The sequence below is a fragment of the Sycon ciliatum genome, chromosome 11, assembly GCF_964019385.1.
Source record: "Sycon ciliatum chromosome 11, ocSycCili1.1, whole genome shotgun sequence".
NCBI classification, from domain to species: Eukaryota; Metazoa; Porifera; class Calcarea; order Leucosolenida; family Sycettidae; genus Sycon; species Sycon ciliatum.
The window spans coordinates 9020202-9033318 of record NC_088653.1 but is presented as its reverse complement, the minus strand read 5'-3'; the positions used below and the strand labels follow the sequence as shown (position 1 = coordinate 9033318).

General features: G+C 51.4%; 1 protein-coding gene across 1 annotated transcript in view; it reads right to left on the bottom strand.

Annotated features, from left to right (window-relative positions):
* The window catches only part of LOC135827329 (uncharacterized), a 350751-nt gene that overhangs the window by 273829 nt on the left and 63805 nt on the right, over positions 1–13117 (bottom strand). The window contains exon 5 of the mRNA XM_065339849.1: positions 7231–7335. Within this exon, the coding sequence (XP_065195921.1) occupies positions 7231–7335 (105 nt within the window). The remainder of the gene's footprint in view (positions 1–7230; positions 7336–13117) is intronic.

Here is a 13117-nt window from a genome sequence, read left to right as displayed (position 1 = left end):
AGTTGTTTGAGCTGCTCTCATGATAATTTATTTGTACTTTTGAAACCCTTTGTACCCGCGATCATGCGCTTGTACAACTGCGCTGTGCTGTATGACTGAGCTATGACTATGAGTCATGCTCGCACTAGCTATGATGCCTTTTGTGTCACGTGTCCGTGTATGTCGTGGCGCAAGCGCGCTGTGCCTTTGCTGGCCCTTTTTGCTTCCTTTTGCAGTTTTGGTTTTAGAGTTATGCCGGTTATGGTTGAAGTGTGTTTGCAAGGAGAAATCCAGAACGTCTAGTAATGGTGTGTTGTCCCATTTGCGTTCGGAGAGTGTTCCTGTGCACGTGTATCGGAATTTTGAATTCTTGCCTGGAACACTGGTGGTGGAGTGCTGCGAGTGAGTGTCACGTGACCACCTCGTGACTAAGCCCCGTGCACAGCGTGTGGCCTGTCAAAATATTATGGACAGTCGTGGAGGCGGCGTCTAATTTATTTGGAGATGTGTTTTGCGGAGCTGTCTTTGTGCGAAGGAGCGTTCTTTGCGGTTGCAGTGAACGTTTTTTTTCCTTCCGAGGTTTTCCCTTTTCTCCGTAAGTTGCTCGACGTGTCGCGATCCGCAGCATGGCTGCGCGAGCTCCTCCTGCTGCTGCAGCACCCCCTGCTCCCTCGGCAACGCCAGCTCCGGCGCCCGGGTTTTCTCCTGGCCAAATGGCAACCCTCCAGGCCTTGATCGCCACATAGGTCCAGGCGGCTGTTAGAGCCATCGCCCCTGCAGCCTCGGATCAGGCGGAGTCGACACGCCGTCCGTCCCACCCGGCTGCCCCTGCCAACACTGCCGATCCTCGGGTGCAAGTGGAGGAGTCGTTTCCCACAGGTACGGGTATGTGTAGTAGTAGATCCACACGTGCGCCTCCTAGTGGTAGCCCCCTGCCCCTGTGGCTGCGTTGACTACTGTCGACGGGCTGTCTCTCCCTAGTGGTGTGACTATCCATAGCTCTTGTGTGCCTACTCCTAGTGTGAATATCTCCAGCAGTCTCGCATCCAATGATTATGTGTGTAACCCTAGTGCTGTCAATGTCGGGTCCCGTAAGTTTTTTTTGCAGCTCATGACTGCCGCGGCCTGACGCATTTGTCAACCACACAAAATCACCAGGGAAACTCAATGACGACATGGATTCCCACGGAAGCCGGCCTTTTGTTTATTATACAAAAAATTGTCGCACAAAATTTTCAAAATTTTCATTGATTCTTCATTATTACAAGAAGACGAAAGGTCCATGCGTGCACGATTGTTGTTGTTCCTTTTCGAATTATTTGCATCACAGCTGTGTTTCTCCTGACTTCGTCATAGTGGTTCTCTTTTTTTGGGGCTTTTGGTGGCAACAACAACACTCACAAGTCAACAGGCTCCAGTTGAGCGATGACCCACTCATACTACTGTCCTTTTTCAATATCATTTTCTTCTCAGAAAGCGCCTCGCTCTTCCGCCAGGTTCAGAGCAGAGCAGCCTCAGCCTCGAGGTCCACAGGCTCATCTCGAAAAAAGGGAGGGAACAAAGCAAACCTTCAAGAGACGAATGTCGAAAGACTGCTCAACTCAAGCAACTGCCTTGAAAGACACTGTTTTTCCGCCAAGCGTCACTTCCATCAGCGGCAACGCAGCCGATTTCCCCACGTCAGAAGCAGCAGCGTCTGACGCTCAAATTTCCCGTGTTTGCGTCAGTTGCCATGGAAAAGCTCATCATTCTGACGCTGACGCAGCATTGTTGCCGTAGTGTGACCGAGGCATAATGGGGTGACTGACCACTTGCCCCGCAGTACGTACGACAAGGTGCTACGCGGGAAATATGTGGAGCTTGCGTTGTTCCTCACCCCCTCGCGGATGAGCCAGCCACGAAGCGAGTCCAGGTGTCAAAGGACAGTGGCCAGCTAGTTCTCTCCCTGTCCCTGTCATTCCGTCGCAAGCTGGAGAGCCTGCCCATTTGGCTGGAGGCGTGGTCAGTGTATTGTGCAGTGATCTGCGACACCCAACCCGCAAGGGCGCAGTCGCTGATCACGTATCAGCTTCGCATCATCCAAGCGGCGAAACGATATAGGTGGTTGGCGGTGTGCCAATACGACGAGGAGTTCCGTCGGAAACTCACCCACAGCCCTAGCGTGCAGTGGGATGTGGTTGACCAGGACCTTTACACCCGATGCTTCACAGGCCAGGCGCTCGTTCTCTTCCCGCTCTGCAAACGTCTCAGCCACACCACCAAGACTTGCACCTCCCGGGATCAGCGCGAGCCTGGCACGACCCAGCCAGCGTGCGAGCTGTACAACAAGGGCCGGTGTAATTTTCGGAACTGTAGATATCGCCACGTCTGCAGACGTTGCCACCCGGTGCGGGGCGCACGCCGGCCACTGAGGCCCCGGCTAGTCTGTATCCTGGCTTATCCACACACACACCTCACCTCCTGTTGTTTTTAATGCATTCGTGTCTGATTCGCACACACATACACACCATGCCTTACCCTTGCACACCCCTCACACTCCAATTGTTCTGTAGGCATTAAAAATTGAATTGGTCGCACACCCTGATCCTGCATATGTTGCCCATTTGTTAGTGTTTACGCTATGGTTTTAGAGTTGGCAATGACGGTCCCCGTTATTCTTTCCTTTGTGAGAATCTTGCTTCAGCATTTGTTTCCCCTGCTTACCTCGCTTAATAGATTCAGCTTGGTCATATGGCCGGTCCGATTTGGCAACCCCCGTTCGCCAACTCCCGTTCGGCTGGCATCGGTGTCATTCCGAAGAAGTCGGGTGGCCACCGCCTGATAGTGCATCTGTCTGTGCCGGCCAGCGCTAGTATCAACGATGGCATTCCCGATGACCTGTACAGCCTCAAGTACATTACTGTGGATGTCGTCGTGGGCACGTGATCCGTCACGGCAAGGGCGCGCTAATATACAAAGTGGATATCCGCCACGCATTCCGCAACATCCCTGTCCACTCACACGATTAGCCCCTCCTAGGCATGGTGTGGGACGGGCAGTATTATTTCGACAAGGTGCTGCCATTCAGACTGCGGTCTTCCCCAGCTCTCTTCAACCTGCTGGCAGATGCGCTATGTTGGATACTCCGGCACAACTATTCCCTGGCCGACCTCAAACACTATCTGGACAACTACATCGGCGTTGCCCCGCCTAGCCCCTCACCTCAATCATCTACCGCAGCCATTCAACAGGCGACGCTGCTAACCATGTTTGAGAACTTGGGCGTTCCAGTGACTACCGGCCAGGACAAGGTCGTCCCTCCAACGACTGTGATGACTGTCCTGGGGATCGAAGTTGACAGTGTGGAGCAGGTGACACGGTTCCCCCAAGTTGTCCGCCCTCCACACAGCTCTGGCAACTTGGCTCCAGCGCACCGACTGCTCCAAGCGTGAGCTCCTGTCCCTCATTGGCACGCTGTCCTTCGCCGCCAAGGTGGTCCCCGCGGGCCGCACGTTCATTTGGCGCCTCATTGACCTCAGCACAGCGGCTTCCGCCATGTCTGCCCGGATCGCGATCGACGAGGAAGCGCGCTTTGACATCGCCTGGTGGCATTGCTTTGCGGCCGACTGGAATGGGAAGTCCTTCTTCCATGACCAGCCCTGTTCCCGTTCTCCTGACCTCCAGTTGTTCACAGATGCCTCCGGCGAGGGCTACGGGGGCTACTTCCAGGGCGACTGTTTTTTTGGGAAGTGGCCGGAGGAGTTTGATCTCCTCAGTTAAGCGTTATTATGGTTAGGGAAATGGGTCCCATTGGTCTAGCTTGCTGCATTTGGGGTCCGTGCTGGGCAGGGAAGAAGCTGTTGTTTCATTGCGATAATGAGACGGTAGTTTGAGCTTGGAAGAATGGTTCATGTAGGAACAAGCAGGCCATGGCGTTGATCCGCTTTATGTTAGCTGTTGCTGCTAGGCGCAATTTCATATTGTATATCCGCCATATTGCTGGCACTAATAACGGCATTGCTGATGCTCTTTCTCACTTGCAGCTGACCCGCTTCCGTCAACTGGCGCCAACGGCGGCTGTTTCGCCAGTGCCATGCCCCTGCTGGACCTTGCTGCACTAGGCCTTGAGGCTGATGCACTTGTAGCAGGTTCAGTGTCGGAACACTCAGCGAGAATTTTCTCCACTGGCATTGATGCCTTGAATGATTATTGCGTTACACATATTGTCAATCCCCTTGCACCCTCCAATGAGGATATCGTGTTATTTGCTACCGAGCTATCCTGTACGAGGTGTGCGGCGACTGTGCGTGTGTATTTGTCAGCGGTACGGTATCATTTGCTGTGCAAGCATGTTCCTGTGACTTGTTTGCAGTCGGTCCGTCTTTCTGCAGTTCTCAAAGGCCTTGAGAGGAGGCAGGGTCCGGCCACCACGACGCGGAGAGGTCTCACTGGGCAAGATCTGGCCGACTTACAGCATTTCCTACTCCGGTCCAACTACAGCGAGTCGGACCGCGCAATGATCTGGGCCAGTGTCTTGACAGCGTTCCACGGCCTCCTGCGGGCGAGTGAATTCTTGGCACCGCATGCAATAAGAGTCGATAGCACACGCACGCTAACCTGGCAGCAGATCAGCGTCCAGATATCATCGGCAGTCGTCCGCTTGCGGGTGACGAAGACAGCCCAGCTGGGTGACGGCTGCAAAGTACAGCTGCGCGAGACGCGCGACGACTTCTGCCCTGTGCGTGCCCTGACCGCCTATCTAGACCTTGCGGGTCAGAGAGAGGCAACGGAGCCAGTGTTTGTGTTTGGGTTTGGCCGGTTTCTGACCAGGGAGGAACTGAACAAGATTCTGCAGCTAGCCCTGAGGACGAACGAGGTCAGCTCTCACTCCATGCGTATCGGTGGCGCTTCACTCATGGCACAGCATGAGGCATGTGAATGGTAAGTAAAACCGGCGGGCCGCTGGAGAAGCTCTGCATGCGAACATTACGTGCGGCAGGCAGCCTAGCTTGTAAGTTAGTGAGCGGCTCTCGCCATGATAACCATGAGAACTAATGTGTGTATGCCTGCACGGGCACGGTATTACTGTGAGTAATTTGCTGCACTTGCAGCCGTGGCCACAAAGCTAGCTCGTCGTGGGTTGCGGGGAACAGGATGCCATGGTTTCTAGTACTACTATATTTTTGGGGCAAACGGGCCTCCTATAATGTCTGTATGTTGTGACGCCTGATGCCAGGCAGTCGTGTGAGCCCTCGGTGGGCGACCGGCTGCCTCGGTGGCCGTTTGTGTGGCCTCGACGGGCAAAATAATATCGGCCCACGGTGGGCAGTTTGCTGGCCTCGGTGGCAATTTACGTACCCTCGATGGCAATTTGCGCACCCTCGATGGGTTGTCTGTTGGTTTAGCCCTCGACGGGCGGTTTGCTGGCCGCGGCGACCATTTAAGCACCCTCAGTGGGCAGTATGCTAGTTTAGCCCTCAGCGGGCAGTTTGCTGGCCTCGGCGACCATTTGCGCGCCCTCTGTGGGCAGTCGGCTAGTTTAGCCATTCGGGCGCCCTCGGTGGGCAGTATGCTAGTTTAGCCCCCGGCGGGCAGCTGCTGGCCGCGGTGGCCATTTGTCCGCCCTTGGCGGGCGGATGCTAGTTTCAGGCATGCATCTTCACTCACTCTATTATTATCAAAGAGCATATTTTTGAATATTTGAATTGTCCAAAAGAAATCCTGGCAACCCCCAACCCAATGTGTCTATTGTATGTTTGTGCACGCCATAATGAGCGGTACGTCGTGCGGGTGTCTGCGTGTCAGAGCATGGGTACGCCAGTGGCGTGTGCGTGCATGTGTGCGCTTGTGTCTGACTGCGTGGGTGCACGAGTGCACAAGCTGGGCGTGCGGGATCACTTGGAGGTGCTTGCATATTTACGGGTGCAGGGATTAACCGTGTACTTACCCTCGCATTCACTCGCGAACTATCAAACACGTCCTGTGCCGCATGCTGATCAGGTAGTGCCATGTATGTGTTGTACAGTGTACTCTCAGTTGACATGCCTCCTTTCGAATCCAGACAATCTTTTCGGGATTGGTCTATAATGCCATCTTTCTGTCTTCAGGATGCTGAGTCGAATGGTCTTGGTCCGAGGAATTTGAGACGCTTCCTCCTTTATCCCCAATCGAAACTGGGTGACACTATCAGAGGGGGATTTAGGAAAGGGTTTGCTCCCACACTGGAGCTCGCGCTATTCCGCCGACTTGACTTGACACTTGACTCCGGTGTGGCAGCAAACCCTTTCCTAGAAAAAAATCATCGCCGAAGGCCCAACCACTATTTCACAGAGGGGGGCTTGTATGCAAAATGTCACTAAAAGCGCCAGTTCGTTCTTATGAAAGCACGGATGAACACAATTGGCCCATAATATGTTGTAGTCTTTTGGATGCTGAGTCGACTGGTATTGTTCCAAGAAGGCTGCGATGCAGCGTTTGGCCCTTATTCCCAAATAAAACACGGGTGAGTAAGCGGTCACGTGCTTGTCACCTGGTCATCGTGCCTGCAGGCTACAACATTTTTACACCAAGGTTCAACTCAAAGGTTCAAAGGGGGTTCAACTCGAGTAACAGGAACGCGCCCAAACAGGCTGTAAGTTGTAAGGAGCTGAGCTGCTCACTATGCACCAGCTGTACAAGTCATTGCCTGCCTGCTGGTTGTTTCACCTGCTGCTTATTCTTCCAGCCACGAACGCCACATCGGAGAGGTCATTCAGTGCACTTCACAGCCTGAAGACGTTTATTCCATCCACACAAGACCATGTCAATCATCCTTCTCCAAGTTATGAAAATTCGTATACATCTAGAGGTTATACCAATGATTTCATAGAGATTTTCGAATGGACACACTAGTATACAAGGGTGAGTCAGCAGATTTTGGAATGTATTCAATATGCGGCGCTGTGCCACGATCACTCACGAATCTGCGACTTTGCCAAAAACATTTCAACTGACGATGCAATTGTATAACCTGTATAGGTGCACTACATGTACTGGTACATTGTAGTAACTTGATTCGGTCATATCATTTTAAGTTAAAAATGTCTCTCCGGACCAGTCAAATATGTGGCAGCTACAGCCCGGGCATACATGATGCCGTGCATTATGTACCCATGCGCACATCAATATTCAGTACATGAGGAAAAATGGTTTGGTGTCCTTGAAAAATACTTGATATCACAAGAGTTTGTTGCAAAGCACATTTGATTGGTGCATTCCACCTCCAAAGCTCACCTCATCTTGGACATTAACGTCGACACCATTTTTTATCAGCAGCTCACACAGTGCTTTATGTCCACGGACCGCGCAGACATGTAGAAGTGATACTGGGCGACAGAGCTATTAGGTCACCATAGCAACAATCACACACATACCCACATACACATTCTTACAATCACTTGCAAAGCATACAAGTTCCAGATTTTTCCTTTCTATTGCACCATAGTACCATACACATGCACTCGAAGTACAATTGACTTCTCCAAGAACACAGCATATCTCATCTTAGTGTGTGTGTCGTAGAGAACGTGGACATAGTAAATGCTGGCTGGAACTAGAAACAAAATTCACAATAATACTTGCATCAGTGGTGCCTATGAACTGAACTCATAACCTCAGATTAGTGATACAAAGAGTACATAACCCCAAGAGTGTACAACTGACCACACAGCCTTTATCCAGTGCTGCCATGCCAGAACTTCACATCACTCGTGGTTCAAAAGGTTACGCTGGCAAGCAGTGCAAAGTGACCACAGGAGAGTTGAACCCAAAACAGGATTGGGTTCAACCCTCTATCTATCAAGCACAGTGTGAAATACCTGTGTGCAAGCTCGTCATGTGATGTGAAGTTCTGCCATCTCATAACGTGTTACAACAAAACTGCAGTAGCACACTCTTGGGGGTTGTGTACCCTTGGAGGATCTACAGTACTTTTTCCCTTATCGTTCACCTTTACTAAAGTATACCCACTGGCCAGTGGTTATGTTGTACCTCTACTAAAGTATACCCACTGGCTAGTGGTTATGTTGTAGCTCTACTAAAGTATACCCACTGGCCAGTGGTTATGTTGTACCTCTACTAAAGTATACCCACTGGCCAGTGGTTATGTTGTAGCTCTACTAAAATATACCCACTGGCCAGTGGTTATGTTGTAGCTCTACTAAAATATACCCACTGGCCAGTGGTTATGTTGTACCTCTACTAAAATATACCCCCTGGCCAGTGGTTATGTTGTACCTCTACTAAAATATACCCACTGGCCAGTGGTTATGTTGTACCTCTACTAAAGTATACCCACTGGCCAGTGGTTATGTTGTACCTCTACTAAAGTATACCCACTGGCCAGTGGTTATGTTGTACCTCTACTAAAGTATACCCACTGGCCAGTGGTTGTGTTGTGCCTCTACTAAAGTATACCCCCTGGCCAGTGGTTATGTTGTAGCTCTACTAAAGTATACCCACTGGCCAGTGGTTATGTTGTACCTCTACTAAAGTATACCCACTGGCCAGTGGTTATGTTGTACCTCTACTAAAGTATACCCACTGGCCAGTGGTTATGTTGTACCTCTACTAAGGTATACCCACTGGCCAGTGGTTATGTTGTAGCTCTACTAAAGTATACCCACTGGCCAGTGGTTATGTTGTACCTCTACTAAAGTATACCCACTGGCCAGTGGTTATGTTCTACTTGGTCAGACTTACTAAAATGTGCGCTTCGTTTCCGAAGCCTACCAAGCAAATCCAAATTATCTCAGGACGGAATAAACTTCCCAGCTACCTAACAGTGTCCTTCAGTTGTCGATTTGTGACATTAAGGAAGGAATGGCTCAAAACTCCAAAGGAGGCAGCACCTCAAACTCCTAGACGACTCGTGCGTTTCGCGTTCAAATGTTGTCGTCAGAGGACTCTTGTTGCTTCACCTGCAACACTTGTGCTGATACCAAGACCCCCAATACGATGGAGAATTGTCACGGAGTACCAGGAACTCCAGGGCGATCGTTCTTGATTCCCTCCTGACAGATTAAAGTCGCTGCAGTCTCTGTTTCCTGGGCAGAATTTTCTGCAAACGCGTCATCCAGAAACTAGTGCAGGTTGTCCAGCTCACTGATGTATCTCGCAGTCGTCCACGATGTGGGGGCCGACGACTAAAGATCGCCGAGAAACTGATCGAAAAAAAACCCTGGAGTCGCCTTTCCCACGAGAAACTGGCTGGAAAACTGAAATGAACAAACAGTGAAGTTTTCTGCGGATGCGGTTTGTGGATGGTGTGAGGTTTTCGGAGCCGCGAGGCGTTATCGTTGCACCAAGCCAATGCGAAAGCTCCATCTCGTCTCCAGTGACAGTGTACTACTACCGGTAGTGGCCCATTGATTCATACACCAGGGATGAGCGCATACTTTCGGACTGTATGACACAGACTGTCAGTAAGCGGAACAAGGTGATGAGAAGTAATCTTTTTGGTGCGTGGTGGTTTACCTGTTCGCCTCATTTGAAGGTTTCGTGGCAACGTCGGGTGTAAACCCCTATAGCTTGTTAGAGAATTACCCCCACAAACGGTCTCAGGCATACCACGGCCAAAACACCACACAGGTCTGGACAAGTAATTATACTAACTGGAAGGTTATTGTTTGTGCTAATACATACGACAGTACAACAAGAGAGAGAAGTTTGTTCACAAAACCATCGCCATGGGAACACACCAGAACTACTGTAAAAAAGAGCCAAGAGCAGCATGTATCAGAAAGGAACTGGAGCATGCAAGCGTACCACAGCAAGCGCAAACAGCTGCACAAAAGATGAAACATGACACTACTGTTATGACAGCATACATGCATGCGTACAAGAAAGCCGCAACCACAGGATGAATCACGCACATGAATCACATGACAGGCAACAAGAGGTAAGAATTAATGTCAACTACACAAGACAGAGTCATACAAGAGAAAGCCATAGTTCGATTACACGTTCCCACCAGTTGGCATTACTGGCAGAACCTAGCCGGGGCATTCAGGCCATCACGGGGCCGAAGACGCATTACTTCCTCAGGCTCTACTGGCTGGTCTTCCGTTGTATCATCGGCATTCCCACCATCTGTCGGGTCCGAGACATCAGGCTTGATAAGTGACACGTTGACCGTCTTCATTTGCGGCAAGCCTCCTGCATCTCTCTGAATTCTCACGGTGACAGGGGTCACAGTCTCAGTGACGACCCATCCATCCTCGTATGGCGGGAGCCTCTTCTGCTGGCGCTGTGGGCGTAGCATCATCACACGGTCTCCACGGCTGTACGGGTTCTCGGCCTCGGGGCTGCATGCGTCAGGCCGTGACAGCTCCTCTTCCACCAAGTCGCATATCTGGCTAGCCCTATTCGCAAGCTTGGTCACCCACACACTTAGAGACTCAGCCGCAGCATCCTTCTCCACAATGAGATGACGTGGCAACCAGCCAAATATGGCTTCCATAGGGCTAATACCGGTGGCAGAGTGTGGCCGCGTACGGTAGTAAAACAGCAGCACTTCTAGGTCGTCCTTCCAATCAGATGACCGGTCAAGCACCTTCCGTATCATCGTCAAGAGCGTATGGTTCATCCGCTCTGCTGATCCCTGTGACTGCGGGTGGTAAGCTGCTCCAGTGCGCACCTTAGTTCCAAAGACGCGAAACAGCGAACTCACAACAGCATTCGCAAACTTTGTTCCGTTATCCATCCTCACGACTTCAGGCGCGGCAAACTGCAGGCAAACCTTGGTCACAGCTTCAGCGACTGACTTGGCATCATGACGAGGTAGCAGTATAGCATCTGCCCACTTCGTAAAAGCGTCGACAATGACTAGCACACAGTGATACCGCCCTGAGCGATCGATACCGAGCTCCAAGGTGTCAATGACTATCTCACTCCAAGGCTTTCCTGGGATGTCCGGGCGAACAGGCTCTCCAACAGGACCTCGCTTCGTGCTAGCTCGGACACAGGCCTGGCATCGGCGCACATAATCTTGGCAAGCTGTCGACATCGACGGGAAATAGCACTCAGCTCTCAGCATGTCATGCATAGTCTGCCAGTTGGCATGACCAGAGTTGGCGTGCACAGCACTGACAAGCTGACCTTGTAGCGACTCTGGTATCACTGGCACAGCAACGCCACCTTCCACAGGCAGCTTCACACTCCGGTACAACATGCCTTTGTCAACCAGTAGCTGTCCGCCGATCTTCTTGTAACACTCCACCGTCACAGGCTCCCCCTTCTCCAGTTGGGAAATGGCTTGACGAACATCAGCGCACTGCTGTTGCGCAACACTGATTTGCTCCAAAGTCACAGGTCCAATCACCGTCAGGGCCATGGCAGCTACATCATCCTTCAGCAGGGTCTTAGCATAGTGCGTCCACTTCTGAGGAACGCGAGTTAGCCGGTCGGCCTTGTTGTCAGCTGTCGGAACCCAGATGACTTCCACTTCCAGACCCAATTGTGCCACGGTCTCTTCGATAACCTGCAGACGACGTTGGATAAGCACGCTATGCAACCCACTGGTCTTCACGCGCTTGGAGTCGGTCAGAAGCTGTTGGATCCAACTAGCAACGGTTTTGGAGTCGGTCATCAGCTGGATTCGCCGCGCACCCCACTGGACTGCGAGGTTGAGTCCCTCAGCAGCTGCATCCAGTTCAGACAAGTTGATGTGGCGCTTGTCGTCCATCTTTCTCAGCCAACCGCAATCCTCGATGATACAGCCATTGAACTCCAAGGCCGCGCCATACGCGATATCAGAAGCATCGCACCAGACTTTGCATGGATCCTCTGCACTTCCGGGACCTTGTCACACCCCGCCGACTGGGTCATCGCTGCTGAGGCACTGGGCTAAATCAATGCAAAACTTCTTCAGCTGGTCAGGCAACGGATCGTCATACTTCAAGCCGAGAAGGCTAGTTAGACGCTTCAACCAGCTACAGTGCACTCGAAGCCAGCTCGAGACTGGGTAGTGGCCCACCAATGCTCCACACCACTTGTACACTGCACGACGTGTCAACACGTCCGGCAACGCGGTTCGGGGCCCATCTCGCCTAGCCCACTTGACCTCACCGCTGTAATCCTTGCTCAACTGCAGGCCAAGAACGCGCGCGGTCGCCGGGTCTTCCGCCGGCTTTGTCGGGAGTCCATACTCTGCCAGCTGCTTGACGACGGCATCCGTCTGCTCCTTGGGTACATGAGCCCTAGCGCGCTAAAACATGACCACAGCTTTTTTTGAAAAAGTCGAGATAATCGCGATTTTAATTCCGCGGCAAAAAATACGAAGTGCAGTGCAACGCGAGTCGCTGTTGTTGTTCTCCTCGGTCGACTGGACTGTTCCGGATGCACTTTGTTGCAAGTAAGTTTATTTGTTAGAGTTTGTATTACATGTTGCGCTGAGTCGCCTAAAACTGATCGTCATCGATGTATCGACAGAAGAGCCTAGTAGTAGTAATGTAGCGGAAGAAGACGACATCATCGCACTCCATGCGCAGGATAAAATATTTTGAGGATTCGAGTCGGAAACAGAAGGAAGACGATGATGGCTACAGCGACGAGTCATTTGAGGGCGACACTTTCATCGAGCGTAAAAAGAATTAATGCTGGTAGTCCCACGATCTGCAGTGACGAGGAATTCTACTCTGATGACAACCTGGCAAGCGATTGGCATCGACACTGACTTGGGAGGTGAGTCGGCCGATGATTTGGCCAGAATGGACATCGCTGCACATATCCGGGACAATGCCAGTATTGGTTGCAAATGCAAAAACAATCACTGGACTCTGCTGCTCCCTCAACTAAGTTACTTGCTCAAGTCGATAATAATTATTTGAGTACCCTTATGCAGAACATCGCTAGCATGAGCAGTATGCAGCGAAAGCAGTACTCTCTGGTGAGCGGAGAAAACCGTGTGCAGATGGGCTTTGGTGTGGGGAATATGAGTGCGACGTCTAGTATGTTGAGGAACACTGTGTGCAGCAGTGTATACTGTATATCTGAAAGTACAGGTGGAGTGTGATGGAGAGGACATGGAGTGCCAACTTCTTCGGCCATCTACAGATGTTGACCGTGTTTTCGCTGGCGGTTCTCCAGTGGTGCTCCAAACAGGAGGTATTTCGGACACCCA